Below are 17,740 nucleotides of genomic sequence, written 5' to 3'. Positions count from 1 at the left end.
TACAGGGATCACCCGCCCCATCGCCTTACGAAGCCTACCTAATATATGCTACATAGACTATGAAGAGAAAAAGGTCCATGATGGTCTGTATGTTGAACATATGCTTCATTTTGGATGTTTAATAACACTGTGAAGGAGTTGGTACTACCAACAATCAACTGTAGAGATTATACACAGGCTTTGGTCCTGAAGAAAGCCTACTGACTGAGTGGCATACAGAAGGGTGAAACATGTTGATCCACTGATGATACAGGTTCGTATACCCAAGAACAGCTTTCTGTTTTTAACCTGGCTGAAGGACCTCTAAATAAAATAGAGTTAGGATATGGAAGGCAATTTCAATTCACACTTAATATCCCTCATTCTTAGTGAAGAGTTCTGCTTATAGACAGGGCCGCACCCACCCACTCACATTAGGTGTGGTGGGTGAGGATCCAGTGATGAAGCATGCTACAGGTGGGACTGTGGGGGAGGATTCTAGTATTATATGTAAGGTATGTCAGGATCCCATTAATTTACCTGGATGCGGATACTACTATTATCATAATATACGTTAGGACCCCACAATCGATCTTTCGGATTAGAGGGATCAGGACAGAAAAGTTTTTTCCTCCTTTTAGTAGTTATTTGTCTGAATTTGGGAGGCTGATTGAGTAATGGGCCCGGATGTTTGCAGTTTGTTTTGTTGTAGAAAAGTCTTTCGGAGTCACGGGATAGGTGGGTTCCCTTTCACAGCTTCTCACTCCTCCGAAATGTCATATTTTTGCAATAAATAACACCTTGACTCTGACGAACTAAGAATTTGGGCCATGGTATTAATAAAGACCCTTTTCAGAAAAACGCCTGTCATGTAAAACACCGACACGATAAACAATGACAAACACTATTTATTTACAGCAGGCTCCTGTGGGGCTAGGTGATGTGTAATCTGCAATGGGTGACAAGATGAAATGACAAAATGACTGTACAATGCCTGGTGCAAATACCATGATCAGTGTGGTATAAAAATGTCACAACCACCCTCCCCACATTCCTTCAAAATGAATAAACTGTAAACAGAGGACAGTGATTGGTTGCCATAACACTGAACTGAGCAATAGTTTATTACTATTGCTAAAATAATATCCAGATTGCTCTGGGACATTGGCTACAGTCACAATACCACCGTTTTGTTTCCATTTATTTTTATTTCATATGGTTGATGGTTTTGAGTTCGTTTGGCAGGTGAGATGCTACATGCATGGTTGTGACATAGTCGCGCACACAAGCTTTTGGCAGTTACTGCATCCACAGCAGGAAAAAACATGGTTCCCGCGTCAGGCACCGTCCTCTCACAGATACACAAAGGAGAGCCGAACAATTCCGTCACGTGGACATAAACGTATATGTCAGAAAATAAGCCGCAGTACCAACGTCAGAACCTAAGTTTTTTCTTGAATGGACTTACTCTGTTCACAATAAAAGACAGTTAATATTTATATGTGCACCGATTAGGAAATATTTCTACAAACACAAGTTACTTATAAACAGCAAGTCAGAATAAAACACCAAGAAAAACAGGCTGTAAATACATTTAAAAAAAATCTGCGAGCTTGAATTTCTTTCATGGTTCTTTTCTCAGCTAGCACCATCTGTACACAAGAAAGTACGGACATAAATGTTTGGAGAATAAAGATTTGCAAGGCACTTAAAACGTCTTTCTGTGTAGCATTAGTTTTTTTTGACTTGTCAGTACAGTCAAACGTCCAACCCTCGCGCCTCCATCCCTTCCTCGTGCCATGCCGGGTTGGCGGGAGGAAGTCTCTTTTTTTGCAACTGTCCATATTTACAAACATATCCTTTTAAAATTCCTCAAAGTGCTCTTCAGTTTCGATGGAGAACCTCTTCATGTCCACACATTCTCTCGCTCTCACAATATATAATATATTCCTCTATTTAATGCTGTCCCTCGATAAATTAAAAGAAAAGCGTCCTCTCGTTCTCTCTCTCGCGCGCGCGTGCAGTCCAGAGTCACTTAACACCAGCCTTCGTCCTCGTTCCATTGTCTTTGGGTGTCTGTCACAAGGGAGGGTTTGGGTTGCGTCTTAGGGAGCTGAGCTGGGTTCACCGACGCCTGGAAGTGATGTCAAAGCACGTGATCATCATGAGGTGAGCCTTGCAGAAGTTGACGCGGTTCTCCAGGCGCTCCGTTGCACACTCCAGAGCCTCCAGGTACTCCAGGGAGTCTGTCTCATACACCTGCTCCAGGTCAACTAGATTGGAAGAGAAAAAATAGAACATAAGCCATCAAGTGTACGCAAGTTCGCCAAAAATCCACTAACAACAATGAAGCTGGTAGAAACTTTTTGGTTTCAGAATACTGCGCCAGGGATGGGGGCAGTCATACATCCATACATCTATTCAGGATGAAGTTGCTGATACTTGACTGAGGAATTCACTCTGTATCTAATTTGGGCACCTGGTTGCAGGTGGTGGGTACTGGCACTTATTAACAGCAGCACGCCCAGGTTTATTACAAACATATTGCTGCAGCTCGCTCCCGCAAGGTGGATGCCGCCACAAGTACGAGTGCGAGTGCTTGAAAAGTGAAGACAGTGAAGACCAGTTGCTTACATCCTGAAGCACTTCCATCAGTCACTGCCTCTCTTCCGTCGCTGCTTTTTAAGGTTTATTAAACCAGCGCAACAGCTGCACTTGCTAAGCCGAATAGTGAACAATGGCAGCTGTGCGTTTTTCTTTTCTTCAGCGCTTGTTTGTTTCTAATATTCGCCCTCTTTCTGCTCTTCCATGTGCCCCCTTTGAGATCCTCCTCTCCTTCTGCATTCTGCCACCCCCCCACCCAATAGTCGACCACCACCACGTCCAACATCACCATGTCCATCACCACCACCACCATGTCCACCACCACCATGTCCACCACGTCAGCCACCAGCACATCAGCCACCACATCCACCCACCACCACCACGTCCACCACCACCATGTCCACCACCACCACCACCTCCACCACCACGTCCATCATGTCCACCACCACGTCAACCACCAACACGTCCACCACCACGTTAACCACCACTACGTCCACCACCACGTCCACCACCACATCCACCAGGACCATGTCCTCCACCACCACATCCACCACCACCACGTCAACCACCACATCCACATCCACCATCACATGCAAAACCACCACGTCCACCAGCACCAAGTTCACCACCACCATGTCCACCACCACGTCCACCACCACGTCCACCACTACGTCTACCACCACCATGTCTACCACCACCACCACCACCACATCCACCACCACTTTGTCCACCACCACTACGTCCACCACCACTACGTCCACCACATCCACCACCACCACGTCCACCATCACCACGTCCACCACCACCACATCCACCAACACCACGTCCACCACCACCACGTCCACCACCACCACGTCCACCACCCCCACCACGTCCACCCCCACCCTGTTCACCACCATGTCCACCACCACCACGTCCACCACCACCATCATGTCCACCTCCACCACGTCCACCGCCACCACGTCCACCGCCACCACGTCCACCGCCACCACGTCCACCATGTCCACCGCCACCATGTCCACCGCCACCACGTCCACGTCCACCACCACCACGTCCACCACCACCACGTCCACCACCACCACGTCCACCGCCACCACCCATCAGGGGTAAATTGTCACTGGAGGGCAGGGGTAAATGGAGTGTCAACCCTGGCTGTTCATGGGACATTTAAGGATGCATTGGGAGCGGAAATAGGGGCCTGACCCAAGATACATTTTGAAGAGGCGCAATGTCACAGGAGCGCCCTGTAAAAGCACACGCAGCATCACTGCCTCATAGTGGCATACCTGCACGAGCCACTCACTCAAAACAAGCATTGGCATAGCCAATAGGTCTCACCTTTGGGACCTTATAAGTATTTAGCCATGCAACACTTGATATTGTTGCACCAAGGATATTGTGCTGGATAACTAAACCCTTATAAGGTCCCAGAGGTGAAACTTATTGGCTATGCCAATGCTTGTTTTTAGGTCTGGCTTGGCAGTGCAGCTGTGAAGGGCCCACTGTTAACACTTCTTTTTCATATGCATGGAGTGGGCTTTCTCTAAACCCTACAGGAGTATTAACTTCTCATCTCATGCTATTGGCTGTATTATGTATTTTTGCGCCTCCTTGGTATGCTTGCAGACTGGGACTTATTTTTCATAATTAGACTTTAATCCAATGAAGCAAGAGAAAGGCAGAAAAGACAAAGGAGAAGGAAGAGAAAAACAGAGATAGGAGAGAGTAGGGATGAAAAAGAACCTGCAAGAGTGAGATGAAGAAATAGGAAGTGTAGGTTGGCGGAAGAAAGGGTATGAGTTGGAATCAAAACCAAGCAGCATTGGTTAACCCCAGGCATTCTGTTGCATTGGAGTAGGCTCCTAAGAACAAGGCTTTTCTTGACGCAAATTAAGCACCAAATTCTTCTCTGATTTCAAAGTGCCTTCAAACTAATCGCCTTTCCCAGACAGTAGAAAACCTCATCTATTTAGTCTGCATTTCTCGAATGGGTTATTTAAGTGATTGGCAGATCTCTTTCGGTACGTTTCAGGCTCTGTGTTTGTTTTTCTAACGACCTGTGCAATGAATAACTATTAACTATATTCATTGTTTTAATGTCTCATTTGTACAGCACCACTTTACCTCTCTTCTTGCACATTTCGAAATACAAAATGCACAATGGCACAGATTTATGACATAATTCATAGTCATTGCTCACTCACATTCAAATGCTACCCATGGAGGCAAAAAGTTAAGTCTGCTTATTATCATATCGCATAGGCGAACTTATGTGAAATCGGTTGACTTTGGTGCCGCTTCGGATCATCTGGTTCTCGTACTAGATTAAAAAGCAATGTCGCAAATTGTATCTTGGTTGTGAAAGCAATCTCAGGACCGGGGCGTAGGAAGAATTTAGCAATGGAACTAAGAATTGCTATTAGTCTTAATAAGCCACTTTTCCAGAGCTGGTATATGCCATGTTATATAGAAGTGGACGAGATGATGTGCTCCACCATTGGGTTGGTGGTACACATGTGGAGTTGTATGTGTTGTGAGTCATAAAAGACGAGCCAGAAGGTGGTGAATTTAAAATCTTTGAGTATTAAAAGGATATTCAGAAAACAGGAAATCATGTCTCAATCGCATCTGAATAAAGTCGCCAATGTTTGACAGTTCTATAGAAAAAATTCTTGATACCCAGGTCATCCTTCAGTAACCCCTCACAGAACGTTAAAAAGATAACACATGACACAGTTAAAGAAGAGAGAGTTGTAAGACCGTAACCTTAGGGTCAACTGGCTTAAATTTCGAGCTATGAGCGTCCCCTACCATATGGCAAAGCCAGTTCTGGATACAAGTTTCTTTTCTTATGGAAGAGTGAAAGGAACCAGATTACAACAGGAATGCGTTACAATGGCACCCATGTGGTTTATTCCTTTTGGGCCAACCACAGTCCACAGTATCTGTTTAAAGCCTTCTATCTGCTTCAATGCCTCCCTGTAGTACTCTATCACAATAAAATCCTACTGTAATGAGAAGCAGGAACTTACTTCCAGTTCTTGGCAGTAAATAAAGTACTTCTTTGATCATTCTTCACTGGCTCCCTATGAAGAAGAGGATTGACTTTAAAGCTCTCTGTATCGCCTTTCGTGCCCTTCATTGGGCCGGCCCCGCTTATCTTAAATGCTGTTTTTTTCCTGTTACACCCCTGAAAGAGAGCTTAGATCCTCCTCAGCTAACCTAGTCAAAGTCCCAAAGCACCAGCTCGAGAGGTGGGGTGGCAGGAGTTTTGTCTGTGCCAACTTCAAACTTAGGAATGCCCTGCGTTCTCACCTGAAATCTGCCTCTGATCTGTTAGCTTTTAGGAAAGCACAAAGAACTTGGCATTTCATTCAGGAACTACTGCCCTTTCCTTTCTTTATACTACCTAAATGGGGCATTACTTTGCTTAGTGTGGGTAGCGCCTAGACACCCCTGGGCATTCGTTCGTGTTCTACAAATATAAATTAAATAAAATCCTTCTAGCTAAATGACCGAATATAATGTTGACTGTGAGGAAGAATCGGAACATTGCTTCTTCTTCGAGTGTCACCACAGGGTAATCAGAACACAGCATTTTGATCAGGAATGCTATGACCGTCTTCAATGTGTTGTCATTTAACAGTTACAAATCAACAACAACGAGAATATTTTATAAAATGAGGATTTTACTCAGTATCTCACCTGTCGGGTCAAAGCAGTTTCCAAACTTTATACCAAAGACTTGTATTATTCAAAAGAACCCCCCAAGATACCTCGGCTGTATGACTAGGGAGGACCTTCATCAAGGCAACCACTTGAAGAAATCACTTACATTCACTGAGCCACTTTTCTGGATCCAACATCAGGTACTGCTTGGTCACCTCCAGCTCTTTCATTAGCCACTCATACTTGGCCCGGACCTCCGCGATTCTCTGTTGACGATGCTCCAGAATTTTCAGTTTGGCACTAAAGCATATCACCTCCTAAAAACAACGGCATGGAAAAGAGAGAAGCATTAAAATGGTAGGGCACTACCACCTGCCTCCAAGTCTCTAACGCCCAGGGAAAGGTTGGTGTATCATTCATCAAGATCTGATTTCTTAACTATTTATAGCCTCAAAAATTAGGATTTTTTCTTTGCTTAGTGAAGAACCATTTGGAGCAAAAATTATTCAGGGCCTAAAAATGTTCATGGGGTTATACCGTAGAGTAATGTTTCTTAGGAATCAACCCAGCGACTCTCACTTAGTAGTTAGCAACACTGGAAATGTTTAGAACATGCTTATCGAACTTTGCTTCAGGACAACATAGACATGTCACATCCTTACTGAACTACGCCAGGCGAAACTAAGGGGCATTCAATTCAAATTAGAGGGGCATCTGTTCAGGTTGAAATGGTTTATCACTTTCTAGATATAAAAGAAATCAGAATGCATTATGGGTCACCCTCAACACTTCACTTCAATGATCAGTTAAACTACATCAAGTTGCCACTGAACCGTACAGTAAAGTACTCTCACAAATCAATGGAAACATTTGTCTCTTTAAATTCAGCATTCTCATCAATATGTTCACATATCCTGGCATCTCCGAAAGGGATTGCCCTTTGTTGGCTTGGAAGAGAGTCTATCTTCTCACTTCAGATGTTTCAAGGATGCTTTGCCTTCTATGCCTTGCAACAAACTAAGCTGGGCTCTGCCATTTTGAGTTACCTCAGGCACTTCTTGCATGGAGATGGTCACCTGACAGATTCACATAGTCAGGAAAAGTTGCAGTAGGATACATTCGTTCTTCACTCTATCTCGCAAACAACAGCATCATGCTTGTACCCAGTCCATCACCTACATCTTCCCATTACGTCACAGGTCCACAATCTACGGTAACTGTGCTAAGTCTGCCAAAATCGACTGATACAATTACAATCATCTGTGTGGCAACCATGGCTAGTGCCAGCCAACAGAGACGCCTTTACATATCTACTGAAGAAATGTAAGAAATCCCACAATGTATAAATGCATCCACCCATCACTTGGCTTCTTTGTGGAATGAAGCAAAGAAGAAGCCAGCATGCCCTTCAGCTTTTCAAGTACAGGCCAGTGTGCGAGCTTACAAACGTTCAGTGTTTCAAACACAGTCCTCTAGCTCCTGAAGACGGAGAATGGAATGTGAAGACGTATTGTTGTCTCACCTTGCAGTCCCCCAAGCGTCGCCTCTGAAGCCGCTCCACATCATCAATCTCATACACCTTGATCTCAAAGGGCTCGCCCATCCCTCGTTGTGTGTTTCGCAGAGGGCCATCCACCCAGCGGACTCCAGGGCTATTGGCAGGTTTCCTCACAGGGGATGTGGCGTCAAGGGACAGTGCTGGAATAAGCCTTCGTCTCTGGGAACCTGTGACACAGATGGGTTTGTTAGCTTGGTCAGTCTGGTTGGCACAGTTTCACCAGTTCCCAAACCGATTCTCTAATATCCCTGATGTGGCAATCAGTATGGCCTACTATTTTACTACATTGCTTTCTGCAGTAAAGCTCAGACTCCTCACCCCCATTTTGTTTCAAAGAACATGGAGAAAAATATTAAAGGACAGAAAACCTGCTTTTATTGTGTTTTTATTTAGAACTTTATTCTATCTTTGGTTGATTGGTTCTAAAAGCTGAAATAGTTTACGGCAGTAAACAAATGGTTACTCACGTAACAACAACAAGGCAAACCAATCCCTTCGCTTCCACAAATACATAGCCTCAATTCCTGTACTTATTATTTGCAAATAAGACTGGGCCGATCCAGCCATCTGGGTAATTTGCATCGGGACATAAAGGGATGCAGGGCACAGGGAACGGACATAAGGTGTAAAACAGGGTCAATCTCAGACCACATGACTTTGCAGACAATGGATGGACTATACAAGGAATGTGCCAACACTTCTTGGTAAAACAAAAAAAAGAATACTTTTATAAGAGTACCTACTAGTCTCAACAAGCATTTACAATGTAATCATTTCGCATTTTGAAAAGTTTGAGCTATTGGCATTGTAAATGACAAAATGTGTATTTATGTGTTGGTTTTGAAAACAGATAAATAAATGGCATTGTCATTTACAATGCCAATAGTTTAATCTCTGCCAAATGCCACACACACACAGACCCACACACAGACCCACACACACCAACAGAGCCCCCCCCCACACACACACACACACAGAGAGCCACACACACACACACCGAGCCACACACACAGAGCCACACACACAGACCCACACACACACAGACCCACACACACACAGACCGCCACACACACACACACCCAGAGCCACACACACACCCCCAGAGTCACACACACCCACCCAGAGCCACACCCACCCACCCAGAGCCACACACACCCACCCAGAGCCACACACACCCACCCAGAGCCACACACACCCACCCAGAGCCACACACACCCACCCAGAGCCACACACATACTCGGGAGAGCAAGCACAGCGAGGGGGCACTCACATATCACACTTTGAGTACCTATTCCACCCGCCCACACTCACATATTAGACTTTATGTTACCATCCATTCCACCCCGCCCACACACACATAGTACACTTGTGTGACTACCTATTCCACCCGCCAACACTCACATATTAGACTGTGTTACTATCCATTCCACCCCCCCACACACACATAGTACACTTGTGTTACTACCTATTCCACCCCGTCCACACTCACATATTACACTTTGAGTACCCATTCCCCCCGCCCACACTCACATATTACACTTTGTGTTACTATCCATTCCACCCCCCACACCCACATAGTACACTTGTGTTACTACCTATTCCACCCCGCCCACACTCACATATTACACTTTGAGTACCCATTTCCCCCCGCCCACACTCACATATTACACTTTGTGTTACTACCCATTCCACCCCACCCACACATACATAGTACACTTGTGTTACTACCCATTCTACCCCGCCCACACTCACATATTACACTTTGTGTTACTACCCATTCCACCCCGCCCACACACACAGTACACTTGTGTTACTACCTATTCCACCCCGCCCACACTCGCATATTAGACTTTGTGTTACTATCCATTCAACCCTGCCCACACACACATTGTAAACTTGTGTGAGTACCCCTCCCACCCCATCCACTCACACACATTTACACTTTGTGTAACTACCCATTCCACCCCGCCCACACACACATAGTACATCTGTGTGACTACCACACAAACACATAGTACACTTATGTGACTACCCATTCCACCCCCGCCCACATACATATTATAATTTGTGCGATTACCCATTCCACCCTCGCGCACACACACACAAATATTACACTTTGTATGTATTTTCTCCAATCCACTTTGAGCGCATTGAAATATATTATTACATATATACCCTTCGACCCTCAGTGCGTAAATGAAAAAAAGCAGCAATATGTACACGCCAACCCACACAAACACAGAGAAACACACCAAACACAAAACACAAAAAATAAATACCGGCATGGACACCTTACCACACAGATGCATATACACCCATGCACACAGAAATACAAACGGAAAGAGAAACACATGCGTAGAAATATACGCAGGTGAAGAGAAAACGCACAAAACGAGACACACAAATATAACACTCACTTCAAACGTAGGCAGCCCGCGATTAAAAAATAAAAGCAGAGAAGTACACACACGGGTCCATTTAACTCGCATGTCCAACTCTTTGCGTAGCCAACTTCCTGTGTCAGAGCCTTCACCGGCGAGGGGAAGTGGGTTCCACCCCTACAGGACACTAGCTCTTCTCAAATGAGCCTAACTTTTATGGCCGATTAACAAAGGAAAACTGCATCTTGTATTGTTCTGTTGAGTCTTTTAAACATCCACATTTATACATAAATAAGAGTGACTCAACCTTTTGGCATTAACTTGAAACTCCCCCTGGCCTGGGAGGGATGCAGCGCTCACAGCCACTAACTTCGTGGCCGTGAAATGTCTGGGTAAACACTGAAAACACTTCCTCGGGGCAGCGTCTCCCGCCACCAGTCCAAATCGAAACTATAAGTGCAGAACGGGCTAATTTCAGTGTTTGAACTTGTAAATCTTCGGAGGAACTCGCTGGATGGGCTGGTTAGGCCCAGTTACCAGCTCACATGAAGATCACATCACACGCCGCTCGGTGAACACAACGAAGTAAGGAACGCGGCCATATTACAGCTGGCGCCATTTTCAGGCAGTATCTAATAAAGGGTCGATATTGTTTCTGAAGCAGCAAAGGGGAGCGATTATCGATGAACTGACGGAGCGGGCCCTCTGCTTTACACTACAACAAGACACTCCTAGAGCGCCTATAGCTTCACAAAGGAGTGTACAGAAAGAAAAAAACTGGGGCTCAACGTAGAATATGGTTCTGGCAACATCGCCCTATCTTTTATTATTTGTCGTTTTTGGGGGGACGGGCACACAGCAGCGGGAGGGGGGACGGGCACACGGACAGCGGGAGGGGGGACGGGCTCACGGACAGCGGGAGGGGGGACTGGCTCACGAACAGCGGGAGGGGGGACGGGCTCACGGACAGCGGGAGGGGGGGCGAGAACGGGAGTAAAATATGCCGCTTACCTGCTAGCAACTCCTGGAAAGTGAAATCGCGCAGCCCACCACTGCAAGGCACACGTTAGAAATGAAACCAACATGCCGATACGAAAAGAAAAAAAAACAACCGCCCACAGCCGCATGACACACGAAAATGGGCGGGATGAGTAAAAATCGCCAGAACGCCCACGAATCTGCTCGGGGAATGAGTGACGCTCCATTTATGGAGCTAGCCAATGGAACAGAGAGGCGGAACAAAGCCCCCGACTGTTCTCAACAGATTTCGCCTGCGCGAAACGCGGCTGCGCAGCTGTTCGCCAGGCGAAACCTAAAAATGGAGTAGGGTGGAAAACAGCCCTTGCTGGTGTTTCTGTGAGCATTTTAGTACAATACAGGTAGTACGCAGAGATGTAGTGTAAAGAAGAGAGAGTAAGGAAGCCTGAAATAGTGCCCAACTTTGAGAGCAACTGCATGCACAAGATAATGATGAGGAAGTTTATACTGGAATCACACAATGGAACGTCGGAGGATGTAGGAGGCAGTGGCCAGTGGGCCATGGGTCCAATGATTCAGCAGGAGGCCAAGGTACCCTTAGGTATATAAATATCTTTTCTGGGTTCTTGGTTATTCAAACAATTGGACCACATTATGGGGTCATCAGAATAATGTGGGCAGAGAGCTTAGCAGTGGCGTAACGAAACTTGAGGTGGTCCCCCTGCAAAGTAAATGCAGGGGGGCCACGCTACGGACACAGTCCAGAGCTCTCAGGCCAGGGACATGCCAGTGCCGAAGGGGGCCTCCAGAGCCCCCGCCGCACAGCAGGGGTTTTGTTATGCCGCTGTAGCTTAGGCCATTCAGATTAGCATATGTTTGAGGTATAAGCCGACGACCTTCAAGATTTGCTGCGGAGGAGTAATGAAGTCCCCCACTTTGTCAGACGGAACTTGAAGTTTTAGAATATTTCAAGAGCCTGCAAGACCAATGGCAATATATTTGATAAATTGTGGTGTTATACCAATAGTTTAACCTCATTATTAATTTTTTAAAAACCTGGGAGAACACCAGCACTTCCAAAAAGAAATATCCTCCTGCAGAAGGCTGGATTCCCTTTCACTCTCCTTGTAAAACGGGCTGTTGTAAAAATGTTTTTCGTCCAGTCAAGCCAGTCCTACACACGAGAGGACAATTTATTAGGTCTAGCTACGCCACTGGGCTCCACCCATCTAACGCCTACCCAACACAAAGTAACACGAAGCAGCGCTACATGCTGCCTTGCGCTACTTTGTATTTACTAAACCACGCAAAGTGGCTTTGACTGGCTTCATAAATACCAAAAGCGATTTTGCGTCAGGGCTGAGCCACAAAAGTGATCATCATTAAGTCAAGATGGTACAGTCACACATTAGAAAACCACACCAGGTCTGCCTATCCCGAACACTTTCCAAAGTCATGGCCTAGAATAGATTGTGTCACAATACGCTCAACACCTCCCTTACACAAAATGGCTGCTCCCTGCAGTCCCCATCATGAAGGCCATTTTTCTTGCTCTCTCCAAGAGCACTAGGAGCGAGGGCGGCTGGCACTGGGTAAACACATTTAATTCGATGCATTCTTATTTCTCCTTCAATCGTGTTCTAGAACATTATTTACGTTAGTTGACATCACTCCCTCCTCGCCTTTTGCACTTGCATGGCGGGAGGGGGGGGGGGGGGGAGGGGAACGAAATTACTCCAACATGTTTGAAGTGTAGCTGAATGGGACCTAATCTACTTTAAATGCGCATTGATTAATGCACTCCCTATTAGCCGGAATAAAAAGCGGGTGCCTCGCGCTGACACGCGCCTTCCGACTGTATTCATTCCTTTTTGGCTCTGCGGTTTATCTGATTCCTCTGTAAATGGCGCAGGTTAGGAAGACAAATTTGAAACAGCATTGCAGGGGAAAATGTAATAGGGGACTCGGCTGCTTGTTCACCCACGATAACACAGCTCGGGGATTTAATTGCAATTCTAGCCAGGGAGGAGCGAAAGGGGCGAGGGGTAGGTGGATGGGGAGCAAGAAATAAACATTCGTGTGCAGGCGCCAGGAGGCTGGCAGGCCATAAATCTCAGCGTGTAATTAATAAAGTGGGAATTAATTAAAAAAATGTTGCCCGAGCTCTTCATGCACCGCTGCAACCTCTTCCTGCCTGCACTTGTTAGGTCTCGTCAACACACAGCTTTAGCTGTTATCCGAGAGCTCATGTCATCACACAACTCACAACACATTCAGCAGCACCTGCAGGTTGTATGCTTTCTTTCTGAGCAGCAAGGTGCAGGTGAGGGAGGGGCTTATTGGATTCAGCTGGTCCCATAACAAAGGCCGAAGTTAGGGGGCCATCAGGCCTCCTTTTGATGGAGTATCCAGGGTGGATAGGGGTAGGGGGTGGGCATGTTCTATAGGCAGGCTGTAATGCAGCCTGCATGGAGAACGGACCAGGAGAGTGCGCATGACTGTTTTGGGCGGCAGGAGAGGGCCAACCGAACAGTCACTGCGCACAGGAGTGTCTACCACTCCTCCCCTGCAGCGCTGCAGCTCCGCCCTGCCCACTCACGCACTGCCACAGCAGAGGAAAAATTAAAATGATACTAACATTCTGTTATGATTCAATTTTTTCCTTTCTTTGCTGCTCCTAGCAGTGGGGCGATGCTCCTCTGCCTAAGCGGAGGAGCTGCCACTGAAGGCTGATCACTTCACAGGTATTTGATTGAGAGGCATGCGTTTGGCTTTGTTCAGTCCCTGTATATGAGAGATATGCATGCACTGTATGAATGTCAGATGTGTTGGTCTGTCCCAGTATTTACACAAATAAAAATGTATCTCCCACCTCCCACTCGTTCGTTACTCTCAGTGAGCTACCCCCTCCTTCACATTTTTTTGAAAAATGTGGGCCGCTTGCTGCAGAATTTGTGCATTCCACACACTTTTATTTATTACTTTACATTACTGTTGGTTAGCCATGTGGGAACAGCATTTTAAAAACAAAACAAAATAAATGGCCACTGTGCATCACAACACGTGTGTGCATGTCTCCCAACATATATGTGTGCATACACCCATGACACGTATGAGCACATGTTGCAACACATGCACATCAATGAAAGCCATTTCGGAATGCTTTTCTCACCATTCCAAAGGCAGCGCTCACGCAGCATGGTATTGTGTGTGCACTAGTGCATGTGCTGCTTGTTTGAGTCATGATGTGTGTGCACCAATACAAACAAAAATTGGCAAAGGAAAGGGTTTGGCGTTCACCTTTTAAAAGTGAGACCTATTGGCTTTGCCAATGCTTATTGAAGCATATTTTCAGCAACCCAAGTGGTTCAGAATAAAGACAGTTTAAGGGGCCGGTCAAGGGTGCGTTCAATGTGAAGGACTCAAAATCACTAAAGAGAGCAACCTTTCCCCAGCATAAACCAAGAGAATCCGTTGCGAACAAGCAGCCAATAAGCACATTTCAATCAGTGGGGTAGAAAGGGCGACAAGGTCTCAGTGGCAAACAGGGAAAATGCGCCCCGACCCAGTGGCTTGATGGTAAAAGATATTCATAATTGGGGTGCAAAGGTCTGCACACAAATCCGTTGCTGTTGCCACCAATGATACCTATACCATTGCTGGAACCAGGTTACGATGAATTAAAGGCATAGAACAGCCAGGCCCAGTTGGATGCTTTACTGCTGGCTTTGCATAGGGTTCACAGATTCAGAATGTCACTTATTGTTAAAGCATGATGTCTCATGTACAAAATGTAAGGTATTGTTGGTGGGGCAGGTCCTTTGCCAAAACAGACCCACGCTGTCCATGAATGCAGATTCATTAAAATGCCAGAGGTATTGCAAGAGATTTCATTGCTAAGAAAAAGTCCTGCACCTGTGACTTGTCCTGGAAGATTAGGAAACTTCAGTCAGGCTTCAGTCTGTCAAGCCTTACTCTTGTTCCCCTGTTCAGTTGCCAGCTCCACTCTCCAGTAGACAGTCCAGCTCTCCTTTCTTCCAGGGTAGGTCACCGAGCAGGGCTTCCTCCAGGATAGGAGGCATGCTCCAACCTTGGGAGGAAATCAGCTACAATGAGTCCTGTCAGATGTTCATCTGTGTGGGGGTGCAGCAGAAGCAAGCACCCACAAAACTATAACACACCAACTCAGGGTGGACAGTATGAATTTCAAAATAGCAGGAAACCAGATCCCACCGTAAGATGTGCCGTTGTCAAAGTCCATCTCTCTGCTTACCCAGAGCAGGATCGATCTTCATGTGCATCTTCTGTAAATGCATGTTTGGAGTAAGCTCCAACAGGACACACAAATGCATAGTCTAGAGGAGTGGTGTAGATTTCCTGAGTGGGGTCTCTGTACTTTCCAGACAATACATAATGCAGTAATAATGAGGTGCAGCACACATGTCCACAGGCTGTGAACTTGGGAAGTGATGGGCCAGAAAGTCCAAGCACTGATAGGTCGTTGGTGGGCAAGGATGCAGGTAGAGCTACCAAATGGCCAAAAATGTTTAGGTCACTCCTTTGTTTCCCAGCATGGCGTGGGCCTGGCTGTGGATGAATGTGGATTCCCCACAAGCTCCTACCTGGTGTACAGAACACTAAAAAGAAATGTGACATCGACAAGATGCCGTGGTGGAGAACAATCATTAGCTGTGATTTTGGGGCAAACACAATCTGTGCCGCACACAAACACATCCCATGCTATAGACATGCACCTTATTCTGGCGTACCAAACATATGTAGAGGGCAGTAAAGTAAGTACTTGGTTATAGTCAAACTGATCAGATCTTACACAGAGAGGGTGGATGAACACCTCTGCTGAAGACACAAGTAAAATGGATTGCATTGGGCCCCTCATTACAATCTCAGCTGCCACCAACTGTCCCTACCGCCCACAGTCTGATGAAGTGGGAGTAGCCATCCTCAAGTATGCCGGGGCGTATGTTTTGGGGCTGTGCTCTGCTACTGGAACAGAAATAAAAATGCCCTTTCTGATAACTTGCTGGCAGTCGTGCATACCGCAAGAAAAACATAGGGCATGCATGAAAACCTCAACGGGGTGCATGGCGCAGCTCACATTGAAATTCAAGGGCTTTACTTCCTACGGTGATAGATGGGCTGAATGAATCCATAAGGACAGGCCCGGGTTGTTCCAGAGGATGGGATACAGCGTCTTAAGGGTCCTTTCTCCATACTTCTTTGTCTGAATCTCTTCTGGTTTATTAGCGTGGCTTGTCTTCAAATGCTATTGATCACTAAAAACTGTTGAAATGGAACACTGAACAGACACCGGAGTATAATAACTACCACACCTTCAGAAGGTGCATCTTAAAATCAGACCGATTTCGCCTGCTTGATATAAATGTCAAACCATTCTTCTATTATGTTTTTTATCACGAGGCTTTGCGTTCCACTTGATTCCTCTCCCACTCCTTCGGCATGGGTGGGAGATGTGGTCAATAAAGTCGGCTTTTATGACAGGTTGATGTAACCGATAGAAAGCTTTGCTTTGATTGGTAAGCCAGCGAAAGGAGGTTGCTGAGGCAGTAAAATCCACCACATTATCTCCAAAGAGGGCAAGCGGCTGCATTCTTTCGGCTGGTTCCCTGCAGGAGCAGTGAGCACATGTACATAAAGTCCAATAGTGTTCAACTGGCTCCTATATGTTTTTATGAAGATTTTATACCGCTATTCTGCCCTTTGACAATAAACAAAAAAAACACAAGACAATCATGAGAACAGTCTTAGTTCTTTCTGTTCGGTCTTCAAACCACCCATGAGTGTACAGCTAAATGACCTCTGATGGTATTTGGAAATTAAGCGTCAGCTCCCTTTTTATTCACATTGGCTGCATGAAATGGCCTGCCTTTGACCTCGGAAAATCAATGTTGCGGTTTTAATGACCATAAGAAATGCCTACTTTCCCGCCACATAAGATATGCTTTGGAGTCAATGGTCGCATGATAAAAGGGGTCGATGGCGCAGAAAGATTTATGTCCCACCATTATTATCCTGAGCATTACCTCACACAGATGATCGCACTGTACGTGGTCCATCACTAGCCTCATTTGGTTACTCAGATCACACAACAGCCGCGTGACCAGGCAGACAGAAGCGGCTTCTACAACTCTGACTCTTTGGCGCCACTGTCCCTAATCTTAAATGTGTGTGTCTTGTAAATGTGTATGTCTTGTAAAGCGCACTGCTACCCGGAGGCGTCCTGGCGCTATAGACCACTGGGGAACCGGTCCTGGCTTTCCCTGTGTGATGTTCCATCCTGGGTATCTCCCCGGCGCTTGTGGGGGGCCGTTGTGGAGATGAGGCAAGCTAATGCCCAGAGTTGCCGAGTGTAATCCCTGGTTAGAGTAGGCACCGAGGCGAGAATTATCGAGTCCGCTGACCCTGGTTCACGACCCTGCCGCGTCGGGGATTGAACCCTGGTCCCGGGCCGTCCTCTGCTTCCGGGTCTGCCGCCTCTAACCAGTGAGCCACACCACTCCACTAGGAGGCCTGGGGGACTTCTACAACTCTG

At 46.2% G+C, this 17,740-nt stretch overlaps 1 protein-coding gene across 1 annotated transcript in view; it reads right to left on the bottom strand.

Moving 5' to 3' along the window:
• Window positions 1-869: 869 nt before the first annotated feature.
• KIF26B (kinesin family member 26B) overlaps window positions 870-17,740 on the bottom strand; it is a 589,601-nt gene continuing 572,730 nt past the window's right edge. The window contains exons 14-16 of the mRNA XM_086925761.1: window positions 7,775-7,977; window positions 6,419-6,569; window positions 870-2,252 (exon numbers count right to left, since the gene is read on the bottom strand). Coding sequence (XP_086781887.1) covers window positions 2,104-2,252; window positions 6,419-6,569; window positions 7,775-7,977 — 503 coding nt within the window. The 3' untranslated portion in view covers window positions 870-2,103. The remainder of the gene's footprint in view (window positions 2,253-6,418; window positions 6,570-7,774; window positions 7,978-17,740) is intronic.

Source organism: Lissotriton vulgaris, chromosome 6, assembly GCF_964263255.1.
Source record: "Lissotriton vulgaris chromosome 6, aLisVul1.2, whole genome shotgun sequence".
Classification (NCBI taxonomy): Eukaryota; Metazoa; Chordata; class Amphibia; order Caudata; family Salamandridae; genus Lissotriton; species Lissotriton vulgaris.
Note: the sequence above shows the minus strand (reverse complement) of the source record. Positions and strands in the feature narration are given on the sequence as shown.